The 14630-nt window shown below is 40.4% G+C and overlaps 1 protein-coding gene across 1 annotated transcript in view; it reads right to left on the reverse strand.

Annotated features, from left to right (window-relative positions):
* The window catches only part of HSD17B4 (hydroxysteroid 17-beta dehydrogenase 4), an 80128-nt gene that overhangs the window by 13542 nt on the left and 51956 nt on the right, over positions 1-14630 (reverse strand). The window contains exons 18-22 of the mRNA XM_079760069.1: positions 13654-13723; positions 12942-13048; positions 11951-12037; positions 7173-7259; positions 5900-6038 (exon numbers count right to left, since the gene is read on the reverse strand). Of these exons, the coding sequence (XP_079616195.1) occupies positions 5900-6038; positions 7173-7259; positions 11951-12037; positions 12942-13048; positions 13654-13723 (490 nt within the window). The remainder of the gene's footprint in view (positions 1-5899; positions 6039-7172; positions 7260-11950; positions 12038-12941; positions 13049-13653; positions 13724-14630) is intronic.

Here is a 14630-nt window from a genome sequence, read left to right on the forward strand (position 1 = left end):
GGGCAGTTAGGGGTGACCGGGCTGGCAGAGGAGGGCAGTTGGGGGGGACCAGGCCTGCAAGGGAGGGCAGTTGGGGGGGACCAGGCCTGCAGGGGAGGGCAGTTGGGGGGGACCAGGCCTGCCGGGGTAGGCAGCTGGGGGGGACCAGGCCTGCAGGGGAGGGGAGTTGGGGGTGATCAGGCCTGCAGTGGAGGGCAGTTAGGGGTGACCGGGCTGACAGAGGATGGCAGTTTGGGGTGACTGGGCCTGCAGGGGAGGGCAGTTGGGGCGACCAGGCCAGCAGGGGAAGGCAGTTGGGAGCAACCAGGCTGGCAGGGGAGGGCAGTTAGGAGTTACTGGGCCAGCAGGAGAGGGCAGTTGTGGGCAACTAGGCCTGCATGGGGAGGATAGTTAGGGGCGACCAGGATGGCAGGGGAGGGCAGTTAGGTGTAACCAGGCCGGCAGGGGAGGGCAGTTAAGGGCAATCGGGCTGGCAGGGGAGCAGTTAGGCGTCAATCAGGCTGGCAGGGGAGTGATTAGGGGGTGATCAGGCCAGCAGGCAGAAGCAGTTAGGGGCAATCAGGCAGGCAGGCAGGCGAGTGGCTGGGAGCCAGCAGTCCTGGATTGTGAGAGGGATGTCCAACTGCCTGTTTAATAGGCAGTTGGACATCCCTCTAGGGGTCCTAGATTCAAGAGGGTGCAGGCTGGGCTGAGGGACACATTCTCCACCCCCCCCCTGCCCCCATGCACGAATTTCATGCACCAGGCCTCTAGTTATTGTATAAACCATGAACAGCAAATAACCTTGTAGGATCAACAAAGACTTCCTTCTATTCCCTCCTGTGTGCCACAAAGCAGAGTAGCAAAGCTAATGCTCTGAGTTCCAACTAATAGTTCCATGAACATGGTTTCCAGTTCTGTCTCTGGTTGTGAACAGTTCCCACAACCTAGGCCAGATCTTGGGCTGCTACAGTTTGGGTACCACAGCTTTCCATCTTTTCTCATAAACTGCTCTCTCATGTTTCACCTCCTAGTAACACAATCAAAATCCTCAGTCATGCAGCTCAGCACTTCTGCATTAGCTGTCTCTTTCTCATTCCTTTTGTTTTTCTAGCATTATTAGTAGCCCAATCAGTCAATTCTATCTTAGCAATAGATCCACACAGGCCCTTTCCTCTCCATTATTGCCATCGCCTTAATAGAGGTCTTCCTTCCTTTTTATCTGCAGTGTTTCCTTAACTCCAGTATTTTAAACTTTCCTGGTTTCTGTATAGCAAAAAACACATCTGTCTTTTCACATTTGTAATCCACAACCTAGCAGAGAACTTGGCCCATAGTAAATACTCAAATATTTGTTGAATGAACCAATCCTCCCATCTGTGAAAGCCAACAGCACCTTTCCCATGTCTCTGATCACTTCTGCTCTACCAGAATAATTTGTATATATGAATAGGTCCCAATTCCCTATTTAAACTCCTTTGGGCCAGATGTGTTTAAGAATTCAGAATTTTTCAGATTTTAGGAAGAAAATATGGTTCTTAAAACATGTATTACATATTATGTAAGACTTCCAACACTATAAACAAATATGTGGTTTCTATATTTGACTAACCAGATGAGATAAGGACAATCAGCTGCATTGTTAAGTTCTAGTCAGGTGTTGCCACCAATGAGTTATGAGAAAAAAACTCTCCATTTTTAGAGCTTTCAGTTTCTCGAATTGCAGATAAAAAAGTAACTGTGTTCTAATTTTCAGGAGCAGACTATTCTATAGGCCATATAAAGCCTCTGATTCTTTCATCTTCTTTATGCCTTCCTGTCATCTTTCATTTCCTCTGAATTTTTACTGTTGCTTAGGGACCCAAAGTGTTTACAAGGACAACTTTAGGCTGGCTTCAATTAATAGTAATAAAATCATAAAATATACTACTTACTTATAAAATGTTTCAATTATTTCTGAATATTTCCCTCATACTAAACAGAAAATACATATTACTCTCCATACAATAAACTTACTGTTTTAAAAGAAGAAAAGGCACCAATTTCAGCACTTTTTTAAAAAGGCAGGCATCTGATTCCATCCAAAGCTATGCATTTTACATGGCTTTTAGCACTTATTCAACACTTATGGAGTCAGGCTACAATGGGTTATAGATCATATTTGAAGTTAGAAATAAACTGATCCAGAGCTCTTTCTCAGTGTTCAACCCAAGGTCAGGTGGGAGGAGATATAGAATTAGAAATGATCATAACACAGTAAGATAACTGTGGTGAACAACAGGCTCTGTTCAAAGAGAATTCAGAGAATGTTTCTCCACCTGATATCTATTTTTTAAAAATATATATGTATATTTTTATTGATTCAGAGAGGAAGGGAGAGGGAGAGAGAGATTAAAAACATCAATGATGAGAGAGAATCACTGATTGGTTGCCTTCTGCACACCCCACACTGGGGATCGAGCCTGCAAGCCAGACACATGTGCCCTGACTGGGAATTAAACCCTGATCTCCTGGTTCATAGGTTGATGCTCAACCCCTGAGCCACATTGTCTGGGCTGGTATCTATTTTTACCTTTCCAACCTAATCCAAGGATCTCTAGAAAAATAAAATCAAAGGACAGCCTTTATTTAAAAGTGTAAAACACCTGAAGGTATATAGGCTATCTAAAAAAGGTGTTCAGACATGTACAAGCAGTGAATTACATTTTGGAGTAATAAAAAAAAAGAGACAAAAATCACTGTATTCCTGATCCTACCTAATAATAGACAAATATGCAAATTGACCGTACCTTCACTATGCCCGCGATTGGCCAGGAGGTACGGGGGGGCGGGACTCGGGGTGGCCGATTGGGCCAGCGAAACACTGAGCTCGCGTTGCCAGCGGCGGCTCGAGCTCAGCGTCTGCGCCATGGCTGTGCTGCGGCACAGAAGGGGCCTCTGGGGCAGCGAGCTCACGTCCCGCCGCAGACCATCAAAAGCGGGGGAGCTGGGTGCCTGTCCGCTCAGGCACCAGGCCTTTCAGAAGCCTTCGCCATGCCAGAGGCTTCCGAAAGGCCTGGTGCACCAGCGGACAGGCACCCAGCTCCCCCGTGATCGAAAGCGAAAGCGTGTAGGGGACCCTACACGTGCATGATTCAATCATGCACTGGGCCTCTAGTATTATAATAAGTATTAACAGTGAAATAAGTAAGACAGGCTTCTATCTTGATCTTATCTACTTAAAGAAACACTATCTATGGACCATAATGTTTTTAAGACTTCTAAAATAATACTCCATAATCAAACATTGTCTCCAGAGTTAGAAATAAGAAGCTGCAAATGAGTATTGCAAGATACAGCTTCCTTCCCCAAAATACCTCACTGAGGCCATCTGGTTTCTCATGTAGATCAGGGCCTGCATTTCTCCATGACACATACTCTTGGCCCGCAGAAAAAAAAAGGAAGGGCTCTCCAACCTTTCTCAGGTCATCTCAGTGACACAGAGGCCACTGGCTTTCACCCGGCTCCTAGATGACCAGAACGGGCCTCAGGGAGGCCTAACTCCAAAGACACAGCTTATGACTTTTCCTCCTCCACAGCCAAAACCACCCCTAACCCAGTACTGACACAGAACCTTACTAACTCCATATTCAGACTAATTGGGTTTGCAAAGATTCGCCCCCCACATGCATTCAGCCTGGAGATTTGTTGTTGGAGTTGTTTGGATGCTGGGTGAGGGAGTTAACAGGGAAAATGGGCATGATGCAGGATCTTTGGGTTGGAATGTGCCTTTCAGGCCACTGAGCCCAAACCCTTGTTCCTTGACTTGCTCAAGGTCAGTCACTCATGCAGCTCCAGTGACACTTGAGGCCAGCCAAGGTACACTGTAGCCCTGTTCTCTATAACTAGGTTCCAGTCTGCCAACATGTGAAGGCTGGGACAACTAGCAGCAATTTAACATATAAAAATATTTGATAATAAAGTATTTAGTAAAACATTTTAAAAACTGCTTTTTAGGGGGGGGGGGGGAAAGTACCTTAGGTGTTCCCTAAATCAAATCATTCAATCATTTATTTCATGTCATTAGGTGTCAAGATGCAAAACAGAGGTGCCAAATGGAATCACCTTCTAAGAAACCATAAGCCAAAAGACCTAGATAGTTTCTTCTGCTGCCAGCTATTGCTACTTAATTCGGTGACATAAAGACTTTGAGAAAAACAATAAAAAGAACTAAAAATACTTGCACAGCTGAGAATCTAATGAAATAGCAGGAAGGAGATAATCAAAGAAAATGGTGTATCCTTTCAGAGAAAGCTTTAAGATCCAATTTCACTGTTAACTTGAAGAAGAGATGATAAGACCAACATAAGCCACAAGGCATCAATAATAAGTACTTATTAACAAGATTCCAATATTCCCATTTTTTCCAGTGGAAATATAAGGAAAAATCCCTTAGGTTAATTCAAGGTAATTTTTCTATGTAAGCACATTTTCCAATATTGCCTACAAGGAAATTGTCACCAAGATAAGGGGGAAATCTTAGTTGGTAATTGAAACTGTCTGCCAAGAGTGAATCACTTATATACTTTATAAATCCCTTCAGAGTTCTGCCAACAGTGAGACAGACAGTTCCAGCACCTTTTCTCACTCATAGATCTCATTTCTCTTCTTCACCAATATCTTCAAAAGTCCTGTGCTTTACATTACCCAATTTCCAATATACTGTCATCCATTGGGATAAAATTGAATTCCATCATGGATACATAGAAAAAGGGAAGGACAGAAAGACGAAAGAAAGGAAAGTGATGACACCTACATTTACAGTGTTAATCTATGGCGTTATTTAGAAAAATATTAGATACTCTGAAATTTGGGGGACCAAGAACATATTACATTTTTGGCTTCCTTTATACCCTTTCTGGATTAACGGCCTCTAAGTACAAATGTCTTCCAGAAGAACAATCATCAAAATGTTAACTGTGGATAGTAAAAGTACACATCATTTTCTTCTTTAAACCTTTCTATATCAAATATTATACAATGAACATACTCTGCCTAAAAGAAACAGCAACTGTTACATTAAAAAGAAACGTGTTGCCGAAACCGGTTTGGCTCAGTGGCTTGAGCGTCGGCCTGCAGACTGAAAGGTCCCAGGTTCGATTCCGGTCAAGGGCATGTACCTTGGTTGCGGGCACATCCCCGGTAGGGGGTGTGGAGGCAGCTGGTCGATGTTTCTCTCTCATCGATGTTTCTAGCTCTCTATCCCTCTCCCTTTCTCTCTGTAAGAAATCAATAAAATATATATAAAAAAAGAAACGTGTTTATAATGAACCAAAATTAATTGAATAAAAGTTCAAAATGATTTTTAGGAATATGTAATAGATTATTTCAAAAGTTTCAGTTGATTTAGAGATGCACTTTAATTTTTTGGTCTAAATGAGCATTTATAGTGATCTTCAGTTGTAATGAGAAATAATCTGATTTTCAAGGCACTTAAATAGGCACCCTTAAATAAAAATCTGATAATTAGGTAATAATCCAAATTACTAATGCTTTGGGATGAAGAAAACAACTTTAAAATTGTCAAAATATAATGACAAAAATATCTCATTTGACCTGACAAACTTGCTTTATATGTTTAAGAGAAATTTGAAGATTAGTTAGAGAAGCATACTGCTAAGATGACTGTTTAAAAGTAATAATTCATGTGTTACAATAGAATATTTGAAACATATATTTTCGTTTTAATTTATTCCCTACATCTCCAAATAACACATGTCTTTGGATAACATGAAGCCTATTGTTCCCATTAAAAATAACTGACCTAAGAAGGTAGGATTTACCTACTTTCAAAGAGACAGGCTTTAACTATAACAAGGATTTTTATCTCTATTTACTAAGCATTACTTTAAAATATTTTAAAGTCAGGGATATAACTTACTCCACTTAGCTGCAACACTTCCATCTTTAGTGATATGCCACTCAAATATAGCATTTACTTTCTTCACCACCTCGTGCCCAACATCCTTAAGACGACGACCTATTTCCTCAAATACCAAAGCACTCTGAAGCTCCCCACCCTAGGCAAAAGAAAATTTAATTTTAAAAGTTACGTAAAAATGAGTCAAGGAGAAAAAGCATTACAAAATATATGTGCATAAAGGTGATTTTTCTAAAATCTACACCTAAATAAGGCAAACTAGTATGTTTTTTCTTTTTACTCCAGACTTCTTTCACACTTTTCTTAAATTCATTCATTTCAACCAGAAATTCAGCCCTCTTAATAAGAGGTTTTTACTTTTATCAGAATTCAGAAATAATAGTTTAAAAGTAAATTAGGAAATAGACAACCTATATCCTAACTAACTTCAACAGGAAAATACAGGACAAATCAATCAACTTCTGTGGTCTTATTTCTTTATTTGTAAAATGCAATTAAATTATATGAAAACTGAATTTCTAGCTCTAAAACTTCATAAATTTTTTATCTTAGAGACTTCTTGAGAGCTATTAATCGTCAGTTATTTAAGATCATAAGGTAAAGATATGAAAACCTCGACATTGCAAAATTAGTATTTTGGAGACAGAGAATATGAACATTTTTATTAAGTCTCAGCATGCTAACAGAGAATAACAAAAATGTTTTTCCCTGGCTGGTGTGGCTCGGTTGCTTAGAGTGTCATTCTGTACACAGAAAGACTGAAGGTTTGGTTCCAGGCACGAGCCTAGGTTGCAGGTTCAATCCGCAGTCAGGGCACGTATGGTAGGTAACCATTCAATGTTTCTCTCTCACATAAAAAATGTTTTAATAAATAATACTATTGTTTTTATATTTGTATACAAAGCTTTATACAAACATTTAAATCAAGAAAAGTTTTAAGATATTTAATTTTTTCACTTATTTTTCTCCAAAATATTGTTTACTTGACATTTCTCATTAAACAATTGATTTAGGTACTCTAAAACTAGAAAATTAATTATTTTATCTTGAAAGATACCCCAGTATTGCCTCCAAAGAATTTTTTTAAATGTATATGTTGTCAAAATATTCTTTTTATTCTAAGCAGTTTTGAATCGATGTCTTTTAACTCAAGAATTAAGAATCTTTCACAGCTCTTAATTTTCAAAAGTAGGCTGAACATTCTTAAAGTAATTCTAACAGAAATTCATTCAGAAATTAGGAGGTGGATTGAATACCAGTTTTTATAACCTACCTCAGAAGGTGTCTTGGCTAAAACATCAGATGTTGGCACAAGATCCACATATGCATTTGAAATGACGATGTTTCCAGTTTCTTGGGTCTTATAAGGGGTACAAAAAGGAAAAATAAACCAATTTACTCTGATAATTCCAATGCAAACACTTCATGTGAAATAGTATAAAGTTATTTAAAGAAAATTTACTTTTTCCCCCTCATATAAAAAAGAAAATAATCCAAATTAAATAAAAAGTTCATAAATTAAATGTCAAGATGAATAAATATGAAGCCTTACTGATTTAATACTACTGTTATTAACCTAACCGTAAAATCAACTGGAACCCCTTTAAAAATATGTTTGAGTAGGTCCCATCTCCAAAAATTCCAATTTAAATAATCTGAGGTGCAGCCTGGGCACTGGTATTTGGTGGACTTTAAAAAATACACAACTATGTGTCTAATGGGAACCAAAATGAGAATTACTGAATTGTTGAAAGGTAGAAGGCATGGCCCAATATCCACATGAGGTAGTGGTAATCAAAGTTTATTTCTGCTAATACTCATCTTTTTAAAGTATTAATTCTAGTTCTTATTTCAAATAGGCAGTGTACATAGCATAAACTAAATGCTTAAATAGCCCTTTATCAAAATAAAAGTTCATTCATTACAGAAACTCAAATTCTAATTCTTAATAATTTATCTAAAATTATTTCAATGGCTATTCTTTCAAAAAATTATGCTACTGCTACAAATGTACAGGAACGTATCTAAAAATTAAGGAAGCATTTATCAAAACTGATTTTTAACTATCAAGATCATTATCCTTTGACTACTTCATATCATAGTTCAGAAAAAAAGAAATTTCAAATTTGTTCATTTTATTTCAAATTATATCAGTAAAAGGTATGGAAAAAGACAATTTATAAACAAAATACACTTTAATAAATTACTTTCTTGTAACCAAGCCAAGCATATCATTTGGAACATTAGTTTAAGATGTTTCTTAAAATATAATAGGAAGGAAAGAAAAAAGGGAGAGAGGGAGGGAATGAGGGAGGAAGGGAGGGAGAGATGATTCTTATATATAACTAGAGGCCCGATGCATGAAATTTGTGCACGTGGGAGGGGGTGGAGGGGGGGTGTCACTCAGCCCAGCCTGCACCCTCTCCAATTTGGGACCCCTTGAGGGATGTCCGACTGCCCATTTAGGCACGATCCTGGTAGGATAGGGCCTAAATGGGAAGTCGGACATCCCTCTCACAATCCAGGACTGCTGGCTCCCAACTGCTTGCCTACCTGCCTTCCTGATTGCCCCTAACCACTTCTGCATGCCAGCCTGATCACCCCCTAACCACTCCCCTGCCAGTCTGATTGATGTCTAATTGCTCCCCTACCAGCCTGTTTGCCCCTAACTGCTCTCCCCTGCAGGCCTGGGTCCCCCCCAACTGCCCTTCCCTGCAGGCCCGGTCACCCCCACCTTCCCTCCTCTGCTGGCCTGGTCACCCCTAACTGCCCTCCCCTTCAGGTTTGATCGCCCCCAACTGCCCTCCCTTGCAGGCCTGGTCCCTCCCAACTGCCCTCCCCTGCTGGCCTTCTTGTGGTGGCCATCTTGTGTCCACATGGGGGCAGGATCTTTGACCACATGGGGGCAGCCATCTTGTGTGTTGGAGTGATGGTCAATCTGCATATTACTCTTTTATTAGATAGGATAGAGGCCTGGTGCACGGGTGGGGGCCGGCTGGTTTGCCCTGAAGGGTGTGCCGGATCAGGGTGGGGGTTCCCTTGCGGCGTGGGGCAGCCTGGGCGAGGGGCCTGTGTTGGTTTGCACGCTTGCCATGCCCCCTGGTGACCCAAGCGGAGGCCCTGGTATCTGGGATTTATTTATCTTCTACAATTGAAACTTTGTAGCCTGGAGCGGAGCCAAGCCTTCTGCTTGCTTGTGGCTGCCGTCATTTTTGTTGGGATTTATTTATCTTCTATCATTGAAACTTTGTAGCATTGAGTGGAGACCTGAGCCAGCAAGGACAGGCGGAAAGCTTGGCTTCCTCCATTGCCAGGGAAACCCAAGCCTCCATCCTGCTCTTTGTGGCCGCAGCCATCTTGGTTGGGTTTATTTGCATATTTGCTCCTGATTGGCTGGTGGGCATGGCTTGTGGGTGTAGCGGAGGTACAGTCAATTTGCATATTATGCTTTTATTAGATAGGACTAGTAGAAAAAGAGCACATCTAATCACTGCATATTAGAGATAATGGTATAGCCTGCTTATAGGAACTCAATAACTGGAAGTTGTTATTATTATTAGTGGAAGTGTTTAAACTACTCAACACAAACCATCTATGCACTATAGGTACATGATCAGGCCAAACAGTATCAGCCAGTCAACTGTGTTAACAAAAATGACCTTTAAAAAACTTACAAGTAAATGGATGGCTGTATGTCCTTTTAGTATTTTATTGGGGCACTGCTTAACAGCCTCACTCCAATATTACTTAACTCTATAGGGAAATACATTTTGTATGTCTTGTTATTTATAATTAATCTCAAACTTGTGACATAAAATGTTAATTTGTTGATTTTTGTGTGATTAAGATACACGTGTTTTCTGTCCAGTAGAAACCAAAACCATAAAGGATATGGTTTTACTAGAGGCCTGGTGCACGACATCCATGCATTTGGAAGAGGGGATTTCCTCAGCCCAGTCTGCACCCTTTAGCAGTCCAGGAGCCCTTGGGGGATGTCCAACTGATGGCTTAGGCCCTCTCCCCGCGGGGAGCAGGCCTAAGGCATCAGTTGTACATCCTTAGCACTGCAGCCCGGCTTGTAGCTGAGCAGTGCTCTCCCTGTGGGAGCACACTGACCACCAGGGGGCAGCTCCTGCATTGAGCATCTGCCCCTGATGGTCAGTGCACATCATAACAACCAGTTGTTCCACCATTCTGTCAATTTGCATATTACAATTTTATTATATACTAATGGCCCAGTGCATGAAATTCACGCACGGAGGGGAGGGTGTCCCTCAGCCCAGCCTGCACCCTCTCCAATCTGGGACCCCTCAGGGGATGTCCGACTGCCCGTCAGACATCCCTCTCACAATCCGGGACCGCTGGCTCCTAACCACTCACCTGCCTGATCGCCCCTAACCACTCTGCATGCTGGCCTAATCTCCCCCAACTGCCCCACCGCCAGCCTGCTCGCTCCTAACTGCCCCCCCTGCAGGCCTTATGGCCCTCAACTGCCCCCCACTGCCGGCCTGCTCGCTCCCAACTGTCCCCCCACCGGCCTGATCACCCCCAACTGCCTTCCCCTCCGGGCCTGATTGCCCCTAACTGCCTCTGCCTCGGCTCCACCATGGCTTTGTCCGGAAGGGTGTCCAGAAGATATCCCAGAAGGTCTCCTGGTCTAATTAGCATATTACCCTTTTAATAGTATAGACTAGAGACCCGATGCATGAAATTCGTGCAAGAGTAGGCCTTCCTTCTCCCGGCTGCTGGCACCGGCTTCCCTCCAGCACCCAGGACCTGGGCTTCCATCCAGCCGCTGACAGGTACCAAGGACCTGGGCTTCCCACCGGCCACTGGCAGGCACCTGGGACCCGGGCTTCCCTCACAGCCCCGGCTTCTCCCGGAAGGATGTCTCGAAGGATGTCCAGGCTAATTAGCATATTACACTTTTATTATTATAGAGGATTATTCTTTAGTACATTCACTAGTTTTGTCTCTATATCAGTAAAATTATTTTAGAATGCATTTCCTATTGGACAAAACACTTTTGTTCTAATTCTGTTTTGAACCAGTTTTATCATCTTACTTGTTAGTTCCCTCATTAAGTAATTAAATACATTTATGTCATGTTTTCATTTAAATCTCTCTGAGAGCCATGTCTTTAATTTTTTGAAGATTATATTTTGACAACAACCTAACTGCTTGAGCCAAAAAGATAGGGTTGGTTATGTTTTCATAACAGCTCTGTCACTGCTACACATACAGGAACCAGTTATCTATCTACACTAATAAAAGAGAAACATGCAAATTGACCATCACTTCATGACGCCCACCAGCCAATCAGGAGTGAGTATGCAAATTAACCTGACAAAGATGGTGGCAGCCCTGCCCCCCAGCCGCTCAGGGCCTCTGGGCAGCACGCATGCAGGCGCTGAGAGGCCGGACGGGGCAGGATGCCTGCTATGAGGGGGAGGGTGAAGAGCGGAGGGAGCTATAGGAGCGGCGCTCCAGCTAGAGCAAAGACTGAAGGCTCCAGCCGGAGTGAAGACTGAAGGCAGCAGCCAGAGCAAAGGCCTGGATCCCAGATGCCAGAGGAAAACCAGTGCTGGCAGCCAGGGGAAGGAAGGCCTATTGCATGAATCTTCGTGCAACAGGCCTCTAGTATATATATAAAAGCCCAGTGACCGGAAGGGTGGAACAACCAGAACAGGTGGCTATGACACGCACTGTAGCAGCCAACCAGCCTGATCTGGGCCCCGATTGGCCCCCAAAACCCTGACTGGGGGGCGGGGCCAGCAAGCCAACTGCCCGCAGCCCCTCCCCCGCATCAGCCCAGCCCGATGGGCCCCCATTGGGGCTAGCTGGCCAGACCCCACCCATGCACAAATTCATGCACCGGGCCTCTTGTTGAAAATAAAACAAAATAAAAAACAAGGTACATAGGCATTTTATTTCTAAATAAAAGTTACCACTGATTATACAAAGATTATACAGGTTTTTGTGGGGGTTTTTTTGTTTTATAGAACAAAATTATAGGACATAGTGAAGTGGGTAAGAAAACAATATTCATACCTTGGTTTGGAAATGGATTCTATTTCCTTCCTTCCACATCTCAGTTTTTAGAGTTTGTCCTGGATATACTGGTTTTACAAAACGAGCCTTCAAAAAAATGAGTTTTGGGGTTGAAAATGTTTCAAAATGCAACTTTTCTACTTGTGAAAAAAAAATTGTGAGGGAAGTCAAAGAGCATACAAGGAAGAAAAGACAGGTTTAAATATAGTTAAATTTATAAAGCAATAAAAATAATATGATAAAATAAATAGAGAAAGAATATAGTTAATATGAGCCAATTCTTTGTGTTTCAAAGTACAGAGTCAATAAATAGTGTTTAATCCTGGCAAACCAAGAAACAGAAACATAATTATATTAAGTAGTACTACCACCAAAACAGTTAAAATAAAATCAAAATCATGAGAATAACCAGTGCTATCAAAGGCAAGGTATCAAAAAAATGCATTTTCACTGCTACATGGAACACAAACTGATAAAAGCTTTGGGAGCTATTTGATACTGTACTACACTTTTTTAAGATTGTATCTTTTTACTTACGCTTATGCAAAGATATTGTTCAGAGATAGTTTTCTTTGTAATTTATAATGGATGAAAACTTGAAATCACTTAAAAGTAAAAAACTAAATGCTACCATCATGTTGATGTAGGTGTATGTTTTTAGAGTTCAAATGTAGCCATTTAACATTTTCAATTAAATTAATGTCAAATTACAAAACAGTGAAAAAAATTTTAAGGTGAATCTCAAGTTTTTGTTAAAGCATATATTTTATAAAACAATCTAATTAATATGTTAAAATTATAACTGTATATGATACCCTTACATGAAAAATGTGTAATAGAGGTAGTTTTAGCTACAAAAAGAAAACGTGTTAATTGCCAAGTCAATGTAATAAAAATGTTTATTACTTCAGTATAGTACTTACTTTTTAAAAAGTCCCTAAAGCTTGTTTTTTTCTCTAAATGTTCAAATTATGCAATAATATGTGTGTACCTTAATTGCCTTAAATCTTGACACGTCACTGTCTGCAAACTGCTGCAAAACATGCCTGGCAGAAAATCCAAATGTACATAATCCATGTAATATGGGCTTGTTGAAACCTAAAAAGAGAGTTTAGCTAGATATGGACACATTTCATGTTTAAAAACCAAGAATAATTTAAGATTTCAAAAATATAATCTTCAAACTACATTAAAATGAATTATACCTTCTATTTTAAGCAATACGGAAAATATTCTATAAATAATACCTCCTGGATGAAAATTATGAAATAAAGAAGAAAATAAGAAAGGAATGTTAGAGGTATGGGAACACAAAGCATTGCTTTGTTTAGCTTGGTTATAACCACAAAATCATCCAGGATGATTTCAATATCCATGTATATGGATAATCTTCCCTTGACCTTTCCGTTTCTTGCTCTCTCCTCCAATGACCTTGACCTACATGATAACTCAGACACTGACCCACATGATCCTATCCTAGACCTTGCACTAGCAGGAGCTTCCTTCCACCATAATCTCAATTTCAAGTACACCATTTTCGGAACGTTACTTCCTACCTTTCAACATCCTTTGCATAAATGTATTATGAAAGGGCTATTTTTTAAATGTTACTTAAACTACAAGTCATAAGTAGCAATGTCTTTAAGTCTTATTTAGATAACTGAGCTAATATTTTTTCATTGGCATGTAATCTAGCAACTCACCTGCTAAACTAGCAAAGTTAGGATCAATATGTAATGGATTCCAGTCACCACTGAGGCGGTACAGAGCAGCCTGTGCAGAGAAGAATTATAAATGTAACTAGTATCCAGTGCTTTCTTAGAATACATTAAAAGAAAAACAGGAAACAGGGCTGGTTATTGTATCTGAAATGCATTATAATATACCCAATTGCAGCTTTGATTAAAAAATAACTATTTCTAGCCCAAGCTGGTTTGGCTCAGTGGATAGAGCATTGGCCTATTAACTGAAGGGCCCCAGGTTCGATTCCGGTCAAGGACACATGCCCAGGTTGCGGGCTGGATCCCCAGCAGGGGGAGTACAGGAGGCAGCTAATCAATGATTCTCTCTCATCATTGATGTTTCTATCACTCTCACCCTCTCCCTTCCTCTCTGAAATCAATAAAAATATATTTTAAAAAAACAAATAACTATTTCTAACCAAAAAAAAAAAATTAACTGTAAAACAAATTTTTATAACACCTGACATTGAAATCAGTTGAGAAGGATTGTCAAATAATAAGAAGGGGTGTCAAGAACTATATCTATAACACTGGTTACTACTACTTAAGAAGAAATTCACAAAAAGAAATCCATCAACCTACTCCCATTAAAATACAATAGAGATAATGTAAATGTTTACAGCCTTTTCTAACCAAGCAAAATGTATGCAAACTTTCTAAATAGAGTGTTTTAAATCATATACAAAATGGTCAGGAATCTCTGTCAAATGATGAGAGGTCATTATTTATACAAAAAATATTTGTTAACTTAATATTTGTCGTGCAGCAAAATAGACAACGCTGCTAAAAGCTAACAAAAAGTTCTATTCGTCTGAAAAAGTAAAAGAAGAAAAATTCCTCTACTGTGTGTAGAAATTCAAGCTTTGGAAACTATTTAGTTTTTCTTATCTATAGCAGGTACATTTTATTATTTCAGTAACCCACAAATAATAAGAGTA

The sequence above is a fragment of the Cnephaeus nilssonii genome (assembly GCF_951640355.1).
Source record: "Cnephaeus nilssonii genome assembly, chromosome: 2".
Taxonomy (NCBI): domain Eukaryota; kingdom Metazoa; phylum Chordata; class Mammalia; order Chiroptera; family Vespertilionidae; genus Cnephaeus; species Cnephaeus nilssonii.